Source organism: Malus sylvestris, chromosome 15 (genome assembly GCF_916048215.2).
Source record: "Malus sylvestris chromosome 15, drMalSylv7.2, whole genome shotgun sequence".
Classification (NCBI taxonomy): Eukaryota; Viridiplantae; Streptophyta; class Magnoliopsida; order Rosales; family Rosaceae; genus Malus; species Malus sylvestris.
The window spans coordinates 28,474,766-28,491,617 of NC_062274.1; the positions used below are offsets into that span (position 1 = coordinate 28,474,766).

Below are 16,852 nucleotides of genomic sequence, written 5' to 3' on the forward strand. Positions count from 1 at the left end.
GGTCTTGGGTTTAAGTTGAATGAGACTATGAAACTATATTGTGATAACAAGTCCGCGAGAGATATATATAGCTGATAATCCATTGTAGCATGATAGGACAAAACATGTAGAGGTTGATCAACATTTTATTAAAGAGAAGCTTAAGAAGAAGATTGTGTCAATACCGTTTGTGAACTCGGATGAGCAACTTGCAGATATTCCTACTCATGCGTTGTGTAGTCAGAAGTTTGATGACTCACTAGTCAAATTGAGCATGTGTGATATCTTTGTACCAACTTGAGGGGGAGTTTAAACGTGAGTCGGTATTTAGGGGAAAAAAGGAAAGTAAAATATTGTAAATACTAGGAGTCCTTATTAGGTAGGATATTGTTTGTGTCCTTTATTTGTTTCCTTATGGAACAAAGGATTGTATATGTATATATTTCAATGAAGTAATACAATGAAAATTACCCCGTAAAATACGGTTGTTTCTTTGATATTGACCGACCTACCTAGGCTTCTAATAGGAAGCCATCAACCCCAGAGAGGATCAGTGCAGCTATATGCCACAGTGAGGTGTCACTAACTTCTCTTGATTCAAATCTGGGAGCCAGTGAATGAAGCGGCCCATCACCATCGCCTACTTACTCAGCCTTGTTACGTACTAATTAATTGCTTCAATAAAAAACAAATTTAAAAAGAGATCAACTGTCTCTCTTAATCACTTTAATTAACCAAAGAAATGCATTTGTTAAGTGGGTTTTGAACTTTATTACTTCCTGTCGCGACAACTATTAAGACTTTTAATCTATGCGAATTACAATGGGAAGTAAAGCTGAGAAATCAGGTAGCACAAACAAAGGGCGGACTATGGGTTAGAAGTTGTTAAGAATAATAATTGTTGTTTGCTTTTATAAAATCGTAATCCAACCATCACTTTATATTTTCAACCTAATTAAGTATTTTTATTTATTTTTTATTTTTATGTTATAGCTTTAACAATGCATTTCAAAGTTTGAAAAGCACACCCGATCACCGCCGTCCAAGAGGCAAGACATTATCATGAAAATACGACTACCAAAGATTTGCTGCTCAAGTTTGGTAGTCCAATTAGGATGCCCCACTCATGAATTATAAAAATTGATCAATTTTCGGTTGTTCAATCACGATTTGCAGCTCAATTTTCGGAAGTCCAACCAATGGGCAGCGTATTAGGAGAGAAAAGAAAATATTAATAAAGGATTTGAAAGATGGTTTAGATTTTGGCAATAATACAGTTTTTTTATGCAAACAATAATACTAAGTTAGTTGGAATAACAGAAAACAAAACCAGATTTAAGGTATTTGGTAATAAAATCATTTATAAACAACCACACCATTTTGATTTTGAATTGCGTCTGTATACCATATACTCATTATATATTGAGCTCGTTAAATAAAATATTTGATTTCTAAAAAAAATGGACCCCCTAAATAAAGTATTTGGATTCTAGATATAATATCTCTTTCTTTTTGTTATTATATTTTCAATATAATTATTAGTTCGGTGATAGATATTAGTTATTTGGTTTTCAGTGTATGGAGATTAGTTGTTTAATTTGTGTATAATTATTCTTCATTTGTTTTTGTTAAATGTAATTTTTTTTTTCAAAAATTTATTTGTAATTGGTATCTCTGGATTTTACTAACTAGTTTGTGTGTTTTCTTTATAATGCTAAACTGCTAATTGCTTGAAAACTTTATAGTTGCATGCATATTCTAGTTTTGAAGTAAGGTATGAAACTAGTATTTTAGATGCAATGGGTAAGTTGATGATATAAATGAGTCATCTTTTGAAAGTCTTCCTTTTAATTTATCTGATAATAGTTTGTCACAAGACTCGTTTGGAAGTACTTTTAAAATGACTGAAAGCACTTTTGGTGAAATTGATTTTGGTTCCAAAAGTGTGCTTTTTGGAAGAAGCATCAGGTATTTGCTTCTATACTTCTTGCAGAAAGCACTTTAAGTGCTTTTTCATGATGCACTTGAATTTTTATTGAAGATTGGTTTCAAAAACATTTTCACTAAAAGCGCTTTCAAACATTTTAAAAACACTTCCAAACGAACCCATAATAGAAGGAAATTTATAGTACCTTTTTTATTAATTCATAAATAATCTAATGTTAAATCCTTTGAAAGTATATAGTGTATATAATTTCATGGAATCATAATTAACAGAAGTATTGAGATGAATACATTGACGGGAGAATGGGCCTTGCATCAAACTATAAGTTGGGTTATTCCCTATATTATTGATTGATTTTATGGTGGATCCTCAAATTTGTCATCATATCATAGCAAGTTGACCCATGTGCAATAGTGAACAACACCATGCAACAATCCTCGCAGCCAGTAGTGGCCCTTGTAGCGAGGCAATAACCCTTGCAGCCGGTAGCAGTGTGCGGCAGTCAATGCCATGGCAGTGCAGCACGAAGAAGCAGCCATAACAGTGCAACACGTAGAAAGCAGTGCAGCAAGGCAGCAACGGTGCAACAACAAGCAATGCAGTGTACAATAGTGGCAAAAAAGCAACTGGCAATGCAAACATTAGCGAGTGAGCCGACAAGCAATGCGAACATTAACGTGACATAAGATGGATTTCGGTCATCCAAGGTTATTTAGGCCATCTCCAACCGAAGGAGGCAAGATGGCTTGTTTTAGCCCTTTGGCCCTCCAAGAATATAATATTTTAATGAACAGTGCAGGGCTATATTTCTTACCATATCCAACCAAGGGGCCAAAGGACCATAGGCCAAACATAGCCCTGTGACAAAAAACCATCTCCAACCGAGGGCCAAAGAGCCATAGGGCCAAACATAATTTATTATTTTAATTGAATTACTATGGTTACTTAAATTAAATTACCTCAATAATTTTATGTTATGGATTGTCAATAATTTTCATGTTGTTAAATGTTTTAAAAAATGTTGTTTAAATTTCATGTTGTTAATTTTTTTATGTTGTTTAATGTTACTTAATGTTATTTAATGTTGTTTAATATTATTTAATGTTGTTTCATGTTACTTAATGTCACTTAATGTTGTTTAATGACTTAGGAAGTTATAGGAAAAAAATAGAATTTTTAATTTTTTTTTTAATTTTGTAAAATAAAAAAATTAAATATGATGTCAGCATGTGGCTTGGCCCAAGGCTGGCTTGTTGGCGGGGTTGGGCCAACCAGTTGGCCCTTTGGCCCTTTTTTGTCCAATGGGGCCCACGAGCCTTTTGGCCTAGCCTTCGGTTGGAGATAGTTTTCGGTCTATTTTTGGCCCTTTAGCCCTCTGGACTATTTGGTTGGAGATGGCTTTAGACCCTAAAAACTGCGTTTTAGAAAATTTACAAACTTTTCATTTTTGTCCGATCCACTTTCATTACCCTCCCTAGGGCTTCCCTACATTCGCAGAGTAGTTTTGAGTCATTACACTTTATAATTCACCACATTCCCGAGGGAAGAACTAAGTCTATTAAAGCTTTATGGAGCCAAATAGGTAAAGTGTGTGCATCTCTGCCAAAGGAAAATAGAAGGCTTCAAATCACAAGTCTAAAAGAAGAGGAGAGGCTTCAAATTAAATTACAAGTCCGTCTCATAGGGTCCTCATATGCCTATTCATTCATTTCATATTAACGGTGGTAGCCTAAATAAGCACGAAAGCGTTCACTTTGAGAGGCTTTAAACCATAAGTTTGTGAACCATGTTTCATAGCTCACACTCGTGTTCTTCATCAAGTTCATGGAGAATTACCAAGCACAACAAATACATGTGTTGGTTCATCCACATTAAAGTCGAAGATTGCCCGCCACATGAAACTCCTGGTGGTCCCATTCATTCAAGATCAAACCTCGACGACCCCTAAAGAAATTATAAGTCTAATTCAAGACCAAGAGTACACCACCCTTGAATAAAATTCGCTCTAGAGGAATGAAGTAAATCCAAACCTTTGGAGGAAACCAGAAAGCTCTTTGCCCAAAGAAAACATTATTATTCTTCATCAAGCTCGTGGAGATTCAACAAGCACAAAAAAAATAAAAAACACGTACCGATTCGTCCACCATCACGTGAAACTCTTCATGGTCCCGTTTCATTCAAGACAAGCCTCGATGGCCCTTGAAGAAACTTTCAGCCCAATTATAGATCAAGCCTCAATGGTTGCATCGACATCTATGTTGAGAGACTTCAAAGCATAGTGATCAAAATACATTCACTATGTGGAGGGACTTCAAAACGCACATTCTACACGTGACAAGCACATATATACACCATGCCTTGAAATGGGGTCATTCGTAGACATCAAAATTTTAGTGAAGTAAATGTTTACCAACACAATAAAATCTTGACGTGCTAGGGCTTACTTGGCATGCACCATGTGTCTCACAAATCGTACAAATAGCATGTAGCTTATCAAAAATAGACGAGTCATCAAGAGTGACACGTGTCAACATTTGGCAAAAATTAATTAAGGATTTATCCTTATTAATTCTTTGATTAATTTAACTTAAATCAAATAAATTAATTGATTTAAATTTAAAATGTGATTGATTAATTGATGGAGTCAAATCACGAACCAAGCTTCGAATCAAGTTCTGGTTCTTTCATCGATGAATAAAATCCACAATCAAGGCCAAATCCAACTGTAGGCAAGACTAGGAGAGCCTATAAATACGAGGCTCCAAGACAAAGAAATGGGTCAGAAATTCATCAAAACACCTAGACTCTCAAACTCCCAAACACTCAGAAGATACAAAAAAATCTCTGCATTCTTTGTCATACTTGTGAAGAACCACCAAGCACCTTTACACATGCCGGTTCCTCCATCGCCATTAGCCAAAACCCTAAGGCTTTTGTTTATTTGAGATCAAGTCATCACGATTTTCGGATCAACAACACACTTTTTTTTCACCCAGAAGATCGAATCAGAGGATTAAAAATTGTAGCAGAGATTGTAACCCTAAATTCATTAATACCAATTATTACTTTGTATACGTATTCTTGGGTTATTTATTGCAAGAATTTCGTGTTTACAACTCTTTTTCTAGCACTTCCATCGACTTATAAGTAATTTAGGCTATTCTTATATTACCAATTAATTTTTAGTGGAATCTCAACTTTTTTAAAATTATTTATCTCATGGAAAATCCAAATTCTCCTCTAAATGAACGGTTAACAAAAAGGGTTAACAAAAAGGAAACTTTAACGCAAAACTCTTGGTACTGTTCACTTTAATGAAAAATCATATTTTTACACTAAAAAATCAATCTTAGTACTATTCACTTTACCATTTATTTTATCCTTATCGTTAAAATTCAAAGTTTTCAAACCCTTTTCATTAGTTTTCCTTAACAAAAATGGTTTTATTATAACAAATGATTCTAGTGTTTTCCTTGTTTTGTATACCTAATTCTAAAGGAGATAGAGTGATGATGTTAAATGAAGAAAAAAAGAGAGATGCCATTTTTGTTCGTACCGGATTTTCGAGGTTGACTCAAATCAAACATTGTTTGGTAATTGGAGTAATGAACTGAGCAGACATAAAAACCTGTGCGAACTTAAAAGGTTAAAAAAAAGGTTAAAAAAAAAAAACTTTAACGAAAAAATATCAGTATCGTTCATTTTAACGAAAAATCACATTTTTACATTAAAAAGTCAATCCTGTTACTATTTATTTTACCCTTTATTTTGTTTAAAACTTAAAGTTTTTAAGTATTTTTCATTAATTTTCCTTAAAAAAAATAGAAAGTGAGAAAAATGCCCGACAAAATTAGTTGTGGCTACTAGAGTCAAGAAGCATATGGACCAGGGTGGGTCGCTCTTGGCATTTTCTATGATACTTGTTGTCGGTAAGGTTTTGTAAACAAAACTAGACCCGAGTATTAATTCTTGTTTCTTTGTTTTTTTTTCAATTACAAGCCGATTAATGCTTCTATGTACACTTATAATCCCCACGCAAGTTTGTAGGTAATGCCAGGTAATGGTGAACGCCCTACCCACTTCCCAGTCCAAGCAAATAGTGAGAAAATAAATTAATGGATGATACTAGGAAAATTAAATTTGGAGATAAAATTTGCAAATTATATAATATGTCACCTATTCGAATTAACACATTTATCAATATTTAAATAATAAATCAATCATCAACTACCATATAATTTAGTTTCCAAAATTTTGTTTACAAATTTAGTCTTTAGTATTACCCTTAATTAATTATTTAATGTTGATTAGTAAACACTAAAACTTCATTGCTTTGGGATTTGGGAGTGTCTGAAGGTCCTTCATGATCAATGTCTTTAGATGGTGGAGCAAAAGCGCGTACAATTAATTATCATGTTGTTTTTGGATTTTTATTGAATCAAAATACTTGGATCATAATGTTAAGAAAAAGAACCAGAGAAATCTAAAGAGACTTTCTTAAAAGTGAGATTCTTCATAATTTATTTATCATGTTTTTGGTACAATATTTATAATATCAGTGCAAAAATTAATGTTAAAATGTAAGATAACAGAGAATTCATAGAAAGCACAATTTTAAGATAATCTCCTTAACATTTATAAAAAATATGACTACTCAGTGTGACGTGTCATTCCTTTGTTAGACAAATAATTTCTATATATTTAAATTTATATTATTACTTTTTTGCTATATATAGACCCCTCCAGTCCAACAACATCCAATATCCCACTTCAAACTTGTAATCCAAAACCAAAACCTCAAACTCTCTCTCTATTGCTTTCTCTTCCTTTCCACACTTCTTTCTTACAGCTTGTATCCATACAGAAGAAAATTAACCAAAATGCGCATGTTATCCAGAAACGCTACGTTCAACTCTCACGGCCAAGACTCCTCCTACTTCTTAGGTTGGCAAGAGTATGAGAAGAACCCCTACCATGAGGTCCACAACACAAACGGGATTATTCAGATGGGTCTAGCAGAAAATCAGGTAATTAATTATTATAATTTACGAGCTTAATTTTTTATTACTACCATGCATATATGTTACCATATGTAGTTATATTTAGTATATAAACTTTGTGCGCGTTTCAATATTTTTTTTTTCTAGCTCTGTTTTGATCTTCTCGAGTCATGGCTGGCTAAGAATCCAGAAGCAGCTGCATTTAAAAAAAATGGAGAATCCATATTTGCAGAGCTTGCTCTCTTCCAAGATTATCATGGCCTTCCCGCGTTCAAAAAGGTAAACTTATAAATTATAATAATTTATAGTATAAGCTCACTTTTCGTTAATGCAATTAAAAGCTACTACTAGAACAAGTCTTCTAGCCAGTTGCATGTCTAACTCAGCTTTTGATTATTTTTTTCTTACAGGCAATGGTAGATTTCATGGCGGAAATCCGAGGGAACAAAGTGACCTTTGATCCCAACCACTTAGTGCTCACCGCCGGTGCAACTTCAGCGAATGAGACCTTTATTTTCTGCCTTGCTGACCCCGGCGAAGCCGTTCTTATTCCTACCCCATACTACCCAGGGTACGTATATTAACCTTCACTTCATTTTTTTTTTCTTTGTTTTTAACAAACAATTTGAACTGTAAGACCTACTTTCTTAGTATTCTGACGTGGGGCATGAACTCCATTTCGGGATAAGAAATAACTAAACACTAATTTCATCCCTAATAGCCGAGTATTTTCTTACGTGTCTTACAGATTTGATAGAGACCTTAAGTGGCGAACTGGAGTCGAGATTGTACCCATTCACTGCACAAGCTCCAATGGCTTCCAAATTACTGAAACCGCTCTGGAAGAAGCCTACCAAGAAGCCGAAAAACGCAATCTCAGAGTCAAAGGAGTCTTGGTCACGAACCCATCAAACCCATTGGGCACCACAATGACCAGAAACGAACTCTACCTCCTCCTTTCCTTCGTTGAAGACAAGGGCATCCACCTCATTAGCGATGAAATTTACTCCGGCACAGCTTTTAGCTCCCCATCCTTTATAAGCGTCATGGAAGTTCTCAAAGATAGAAACTGTGATGAGAATTCCGAAGTTTGGCAGCGAGTTCACGTTGTCTATAGCCTCTCTAAGGATCTTGGCCTTCCGGGTTTTCGAGTTGGCGCCATTTACTCCAACGACGACATGGTTGTGGCCGCCGCTACAAAAATGTCAAGCTTTGGTCTTGTTTCTTCTCAAACTCAGCACCTTCTCTCCGCCATGCTATCCGACAAAAAACTCACTAAGAACTACATAGCCGAGAACCACAAAAGACTCAAACAACGTCAGAAAAAGCTCGTCTCCGGCCTTCAGAAATCTGGCATTAGCTGCCTCAACGGCAATGCTGGCTTGTTCTGTTGGGTGGATATGAGGCACTTGCTTAGGTCCAACACCTTTGAAGCCGAAATGGAGCTCTGGAAAAAGATTGTATACGAAGTTCACCTCAATATATCTCCTGGATCGTCTTGTCATTGCACGGAACCTGGTTGGTTCCGTGTCTGCTTTGCCAACTTGCCCGAGAGAACTCTGGACTTGGCAATGCAGAGACTGAAGGCATTTGTGGGGGAGTATTACAACGTCCCTGAGGTCAATGGCGGCAGCCAAAGCAGCCATTTAAGCCACTCGAGAAGACAGTCGCTCACGAAGTGGGTTTCCCGGCTATCCTTCGATGACCGCAGTCCTATTCCCGGTAGATGAAAGGTAGCCTGGTCTGAGTACAAGAAACCGCTAAGGAAAATTACATTTTAGACCAAACATTTTTTCTGCCAAAAAGTTAATTGGTTGAATTTTTTTTTCGTTTTAGTTTTTTTTTTTTCTCCGAATGTAGAGAAGTGCACACGGTCCGTGTTTGGGGATGTGAAGTGGCTTTCACTTCATTTGTAAAAGGGGTGTGCTATCCACATACCCCATTTGACTTCTCACATACCTTTTGATTATTTCTGTCCCTTGATTTTCTTAAATTCATCCGATTGGACGGCCGAAAATTAAAAAAGTGTGTGAGAAGTAAAATGGGGTGTGTGGATATCACACCCCTTTGTAAAACTAGTTTTGGTGATTGTGTGGCACCAAATTTCCTTTATGTCTTCGAAAACAAAAATTACTCCATTGTGATTATGATGCATGATTGATTCTATACAATGTGATTAGTGTATCATGTATATTCTATTCTAGCGCGAACTCCCATAATCATATTGTTCACCCCCTAAATTCGCCATGGGTATTGCAGACATGCCGAGAATTTACTTGAACAGGGAACTGGCGGGTTGCGAGCGTGCCACTACTAGATGCTGCTAGTAGACGAGATTTGAATGGTTGAGATTGCACCTGAGTTCGACTTCTAACCAAGAGATTGTGCCATTGAGTGAGAGTGGCTCAAATCAAGGTTCTTTCTTTGCCTTAAAGATAAGGACTTTACTTATGTTGAGAAATGCAACAACATGAAAATGACAAGGGTGAGGAAAGTAAATGACTGGTATTGTAGATTGCTTGTAAAGTAAATGACTAGAAATGAGTTGTACATAAACTACAAAGGAGATCGATATTATCGGGTGAGTAGCGGAGCTAATAAACTAGACAAAAAATATATTTTCTAAGGAATCTATTGCTAAAAGAACTGGGATCTGGGTTGATTACAGCTTTTGGATGCAAATCTGGCTTGAAAGCAGAGTTTGGTTGTTTGTTTGTTTGATTGGTTGAGTGTCGTTCTCTCTGGGGCCTCTTTTTCCTTTTATAGGCGAATTAGCCCTACTGCTGTGACTTTGCTCTTGCCTGAAAGCACTTGGAGGGTAGTGAGTCATCAACTTTTTACTTGTATTGCCACTGAAAAGTTTTTTTTTTGGGCTGATTATGAGTTAGTCCCCATCACTTGACATTTAAAATCATAAGCACATGGCCTATGCATTAATGGGAAGGCGCCAATTTGTCTCTGGGCTTGATGCTTGGGCTTCTGGCAAGTCTCCCTTTAGTTGGTATCTCTAGGCTTCCATACACTTGCAACCCAATGTTCAAATATTAACCCAAACAATGTCCCTTTTAATCATTGTTGAGGCTATAATCCCAAGCGCTAATAATGATTAAATAGCCGTCGCACGCCTTCTCTCGGGACTTACACCATTTAAAGCAACCGTTTGCTAACTAAAACCTTTGCACTAATCCATGAATTCCACTGTTAATTAACCACTTATTATATAATCCTCACTTAACCTCTTCAGCAAATCATTTTAACCATTTCAAGCTTTCGAACTCTTAGAAATTCCAGTACGTTTTTGCCTTCTCAATTCTTGCCCCCTAATTCCAACTTTTCCTCCTATCTTTTTCTCAAAGTCCTTAATGGCACCCAAAGTTGCTCGAATCCAATCCTCATGCGAGACTGATAAGGGGATTTCCACCATGCGCCGCTTACTCAATGGCCTTCATCGCCCTCACGCAGGCCTATACACTGAACTCTTGTTCAATGAGGGAGGAGTGCACTCTTTGGGACCTACATGGACTTCTCAGGTCCTTATTGCTGTTGAAATAAACATGCCCAAGGAGAAATGGTTCACCTCCAACCCATTTCAGGCTAAGTCGGGCATTTCTTCCTCCAAATGGTCAAACCATCGTCGTGGCTTCCCAGTCATGAAGGATGAGGCATAGACACAATGGATAAAAGAACTCGAGCCTACCTTTAAGCAGAAGTGGATGAACAAAGAAATTTATGAGCTGAGAATGCTCTCTAAAACCACCATGATCGTTAAACCTGAGCTTCTCACAACAATTATTCTCTTTTGGAACTCGGGCACCAATACCTTTCGTTAAACCCGAGCTTCTCACAACAATTATTCTCTTTTGGAACTCGGGCACCAATACCTTTGACTTAAGGATGGGTCCAATGTCCTCGACTATCCTGGATATGGCACAGGTCTTCGGGCAAAATTGTGGACGTTACCCACGACTGGGTTCCTCTTTCTCGTCCGACCGCTGAAAGTTCGAGCAGTCATCCCCCCTTTCTTCATTTGGAGTATAACTCTACGACTTTTAAGAGTTATGGAACTTCCTTCATGGGTTTTATCTCGTTTTCTAAGAAGGAATTTGGCCCCTCTTCCTTCAAAGCCAACAAAGATCAAGAGCATATGTATTTCCTCTTCTACTGGCTCAACAAACATGTCTTCCCCAATAAGTCCAACGCAATGAAGATCAAATGGATTCCTCAGGTGGAAGCTCTTCACAACTTTGATGTTGTGACCATGGGCCCCTTCCTCCTTGCTCATCTCTATCATATTTTGTATGAGATCACAAAGGGTAAACCATTTGAAACCAACCTTAATGGCCTAACTTGGATGATCTAGCTTTGGCTTCAATGGTATCTCCTCAAGCTTTGGGCTCCCAACTTAGAATTCTTAGAAGAAGTGGCCCCTGCCCGAATCCTCGCTGAAGCATCTCCTACCAATCATTTCACATTCTGATATCTGTACTTCTTCAGAGTCTGCAGGACTCGGGTAGATCTGGAGTGGGGCGCTTTAGTGCTTAGGAGATACCCATGGTTCAGTGACCAAGCTTTCCAAGACGCTTTTGGAGAATATGCTAGTCCCATTTATAGAGAGAGATTTATCAGTTGCATCCAGTCGAGAGATCTGGCTTGGGGTATGAGGACTGACCGCTACGAGCGCGGGCTAGAAGTCGATCACCCAAACTTCTATAGCAGGCAGTTGGGCTTTAGACAAGCTATTCTGGTGCCTTTCTTTGACTCCGTTCAATGTGGCACCTTCTACCATCTTTACTCTCCACCTGAAGTTACTTTTCAAGCCACCCGACGCAGTTTTGAGGTCATGAGCAAGGTCGCCTGAAAGACCATGGCTCTTAATTTTGAATGTACTTCAAGCTTTGCTTCTTGGTGGGAGATAAAGTGGACCACAATATATGGAGGAGACCTGCACGAAGCCCATGATCGCCTCTTCAAGCATCTCTCTATCAAGTTTTATCTTAGCTCAAATGAGCTTGAGACTTAGAAGGAAATGGTTCATCAGAAAAACTAGCTCATTTTAATAGGTATTTCTTACTTTTTAACTTGAAATTCTTATGAATCTACCCACTTGAATCCTTTTACTGATTTCTTTGTACTTGCAACTCAAGGCAACCCTATAGAGATGGTCATCGGGCAAGATGAAAATGCTGCAAACGCCTTCATCCTCCAAAAAGTCGTAGCTGAGGCAGAAATGCAAGGTGCTGGAGAGGGCAGAGATGTCTTCAAGTCCCTTAGAGACTCAGAAGGTGAGGTAGAGATTGTAATGGAGCCTCGGGCAACTGTAATGGAGACTTCAGAGTCTGAGCCAGAAGAGCAACCTTAGGCTCAGCCCTCCATTCTTGAGTCACGGGCAACCCCCACCAAGAAGATAATAAGGGCACAGACTTCAAAATCCTACAAGTCTTCCGCTTCCATGGCTAAGGCGGGCATAGGTAGGAAGAAACAAAAAGCCTCCAATAAGTGAATTTTGTTTCAACCTTTCCTTCTTACTTGCATTTTGTGTTTAAGAACCAAAAAATCAATTTGTTTTGGGTTTAGGTCCCTACAAAACCAAGAGGCCTACTGTTGTTTCCAAGGATGATCCTCTAGGGGCCGAGATGCATCAACAAGTTAAAGATTTGCAAGATGCTACCCTTGAAGCACTAGAGGTATGGCATGCTTCTCAAGATTATTCCCTTAACCTCTTCCTTTTCTTAACTATTTGCCTGATTGCTTGAAATAGGCCATAAGGGAAGAAAAGATCTCTTCACTTGAGGCCTCTTCACCTTCAGCCTGAATGGTACAAACTTCTCATCCTCGGGCTAAGTCTTCAAAGGTATATCTCTCTTTCATTCTTTTGACTTGTCTATCTACCAATCTTATTAACACTTGTCTTTTATCTTTGTAGGTTAAGGTTAAGGAACCTGTGTTGCCGGTGACTCCAACCTCCCAATTCAATCCAGAGACAAAGGAAATGATGCATTTTGTAGACAAGGATACTAACTTGGTGGTATTTATTATTTTAGCACTTTTATGCTTGAAGCCTCCCTCCCTCATTCTATACTTATTTTCTGTTTACTCTTTTCAATCTTCCCCTGCACCAACCTTTCATCAATCGACAACATCTGCATTTACGGAGCATGTATTCCCTGAGATCCTTGTGGTTTCAGAGGTTATTAACCCGCAAGTTTCTCAAGCTGCAGATAGGGCTAGCTTGCCCGTTCCTTCTTAGGGTCCTACTAAGGTATAGAGACTTTTCTCCTTCTGTTTTTCTTTTCTGCATTAGTTAGTTTGTTAACACTTATCTTTTTCTATTTCACAGGCTTCTGGTAAAGGTTTGGGCACCATTTCTCATCATCTAGTTAGCAAAGATGATCCCTCTCAACACCCATGTGTCACCACTCATCATTCTCCTTCTTCCAAGGCTTTAGGCTTGACTCGGGTATACCACTTTTCTTGTTTTACTCTTTGTTCTATGTCCTGATTTATAATCTTTCTTCTTAATTTATTTTCTTGGTTTCCCACAGGGTTATGGTGAAGACTCAAGCAAATATCCTCCTCATCTATTGCGTAAGACCGAGCTTCCTCGACCTCTCTTAGCTTCTAGGGTCACGGGGACTCTTATCCCTAGGCCTAAGAAGAAGATTAAGACCCTAACTGCTCCTATTTCTCAAGCGCCTCCTTCTATTGAAACTTCCTGTCTTGCTACACTCTCTAAAGAAGCTGGAACACTACTTTCCACTTCTGCACCTACTTCTATAAAAACATCTTTGCCCAAGCTTTTTAAAGAGTTTGGGCAACTTAAGGCAAAGCTAAGATCCTTAAGGTATCCTTCTGAGTCTTCAAGTCTTCAAGATCAATGCCGAGTCTTCCAAGAGTGGTCAAGGAGAAAATTCTCAGCATCATTCAGTCTCAAGGCCCTCCATGATGTAGAAAAGGTTGTAACTAACTTGTTTAAGGTTGATCAACTATCAAGAGTTCAATATGAGTCATTCCTCTCATATTTCGAGAACTTGAGAGCTCTGAGGGATCAATATCTAAGGGCTGAGAGGCAAGCCAATCGAGTGAGATGTTTTAAAGAGAAACAATCCACTGTTTCAACTCATATCCAACAGTTGGTGGATGAAGGATCAACCACCAAGGAGAGGATCAAAATAATGTCTTCTGAGATCCAAAGGTTAAAGGAGCAACTAACTGTGCTAAGGGCTGAGCAAGCGACTCTCCTTGGTAAACTTCAGCAGCAAGTTGAAGAAGTGAAGAAGGCAAATATGGAACTAGAAGATGCCAAGTCTTAACTTATCAATAGCAGCACTGTTTTGGCCGAGCCTAGCAGAATTTTCTCAACTATGCAGACTTACCACTCCAGAATAATCACTATAGGTGAAGATGTAGATTTGTTAGGCTAAGGCCATTGTAACTTTCTTTTTATGAAATAACATTATTCTTTGCCTTTACTTCTTGCATTATATTAAAGCTCTTACTGCACCATCTAACTTCACTTCTTTTCTAAAATCACTAACTCTCTTTAATATAACAATTTCTAACATCCCCGAGAATTGGATGATATCTCTTTAAAAACTTGGTATTAACTGGATGTGTTTGCAAGTTTTCCTCCAAATCTGTCAAGTAATATTCTCCCTTATCCAGTGCTTGGTGAATGATAAAAGGTCCTCCTCAAGTAAGACTCATTTTCCTAAAGCCTCCAACTTGAGCTCCTAAAGGCAGAATTGTTTTCGATACTAGCTCTCCGTACTTGAAGGTTTTTAACTTTTACCCATTTGTTGTATGCTCGGGCAACAGTTCTCATTTTCCTGTTTCTTCTCTCTTCCATACACCACATTCTTTTAATTAAGGACCTGACTACAATTACTTGGTCCTTTATTCTTTGTTCTGTCATTACTGGTGTTGGGGAGTAGGGACAATATGGGGTCTATCCCATTCTTTTTTGGTAAGGAATAACCTTTGTTCCAGAAGCTTTTGGGCCGTCACCTTAGTCGGGTAGCCGTCCTTATCAGCTTCTAAGCACTGAAGAATCCCAATACTAGGATTATAAAAGTTGGCTTCTGCCACATTGGCAGTGGGGAGGAATGGTCGTGACTCGACCTCCACCATTTCCCAAAATCCTGGTCTCATATCTCATTCCTTATGGTAAACTGCTACTTGTTGATGTAGGGTGGAATGCACCGAGAGACTCTGATGAATCCAATCTTGGCCCAGTAAAGCTTCATATGTGGAAGTATTATCCACAACGAAGAAGGCTAGCATGATTTGCATGAAGCCCAAGTCAACCTCCAAGGGCAATATCCCATGAGTTCTAGTAATGGCTCCGGAGAAACTGGAAACTGTTAGATCCGTGAGGATAAAATCTTCCTCATTTCTAGACATCTTTTTCATTTGCTTGTATAGCAACACATTGACCTGCAGCTTCTTCATCAATCAAAACCCTCTTGAAGGGTATTCCCTCTAGATAAGTAGTTATATAAATAGGCTTGAGATGGTTAGCTAGGGTCAAACTCGGGCGACTGAAGACCATTATGTCCGAGTACACTCTATCGGGCTCTTTCCTTGCAAGCTCGGGCAAACTATTATGCCCAACTCTTTTTTTCCTACTTCTTCAACACTAACATGTGCCATCATAGGTTCTGTTGCCAAGTAATCACCCTCCATTATGCCAGGTTGATCATGCTTGGGACAAAACATAGCAGATAAAACATATGTCATGTTTATGTGGAAGTTGCTAGCCTAGGTAAGTCCTTATTCTTGCCCCCAATGTGGCTCATGAATCATTTAACCAGGCTTCTGCTTCTTTGGGTAGCATCAACTCGGGCAACCTTTCTTCCAGAGTTATGCCAAAGTTCTGTGTCCGTGCTGAGTTTTCACAGAGAGTATCAACCAGCAATGGTGCGGGCAACCCTCTCTCAGGTGAGATAATTCCTAAGCATATTGGCTCCAGGCTCCATCTTGGTGTTGATATCATCACCATGCCCTCTTGAGCTCTCATCAAGATTTTGTACTTTCCTGGATGCGGGTTATGTGGCACATGATCTCATTCCTCTTCAGTCTTGCTATTTGCTTTCTCAACCTATTTTTGTTTTCCACTGAAGTTGATTTCTTCCCCATGAGGTACTTTCTCAAACTTCATATTCTCATAGGTTTCTGAGGCAGTGGGGACTTTTAATGAGTTCATATGGGCTTTGTGATACCTCTGAACTCTCCTAATCATAGAAGCTCTCATTTCCTTGACAAGTTTCCCATCTTTTCCAACCACATACCATTTCCGCCCGAGTCAGGCAGGATTCTTCTTTATGACTAGATTCACTATCATTTCCCTTCTTTTGACATCTTCACCAGCATAGCTTGGCTGGGGTGGCCTCACATCCACCCATCTTGGTGTTTTGGCTTCTCTGTCTTCCACTTCTTCAGAGGTTTCATAATTTCTGAATACTTTTAACTAGCCCTATGGTTGAGAATCTCCTCCCAACCTTTGGAAAACATTTCTTAAGGTTTCTCTCTCAACTGTTCGTAAGACACTTTTACGGGCTTCTTGTTATTCGTTTTCTCTTCTTTTGATCAACTCCTGATCAATGATAGCTCATGATGCTGGTACTTCCAACTCACATTCACACTGACACCTGCCACATAATACCACTTCTTTGACTATGGTTGCTTTAGGCTTCTCAGGCAACTTGATGGCTCCTTATGTTGGCCTGTCAACTACTTGCCTCATTTTTGCTTTTACTTCCCAGGTGACCTTCCATTTCCCTTTCTCAGCCCACGTTAGGTTGATCATGTTTATTGGGGCTTCTAGGAAGGGATCCATGTCGATCATCATATTCGCTTGTGGTTTTTCCAGCAGCAATTTTCCTTTTACTATAAGGTCTTGTATCCAATCCCTGAATTGGACACAGTTGGT

At 38.5% G+C, this 16,852-nt stretch overlaps 1 protein-coding gene across 2 annotated transcripts; it reads left to right on the forward strand.

Annotated features, from left to right (window-relative positions):
• The first annotated feature begins 6,670 nt into the window (after nt 1-6,670).
• Nucleotides 6,671-9,108, forward strand: LOC126601364 (1-aminocyclopropane-1-carboxylate synthase). Of its 2 annotated transcripts, none has more exons than XM_050268066.1 (4): nt 6,671-6,951; nt 7,072-7,203; nt 7,335-7,495; nt 7,673-9,108. In XM_050268066.1, exons 1-4 carry the CDS (start codon nt 6,805-6,807, stop codon nt 8,652-8,654), a joined length of 1,422 nt encoding a protein of 473 aa, XP_050124023.1. In that variant the 5' UTR covers nt 6,671-6,804; the 3' UTR covers nt 8,655-9,108. The 2 variants fall into 2 exon arrangements, with proteins under 2 accessions (XP_050124023.1, XP_050124024.1); XM_050268067.1 differs by having other exon boundaries at nt 7,108-7,203.
• The last annotated feature ends 7,744 nt before the right edge of the window (nt 9,109-16,852 follow it).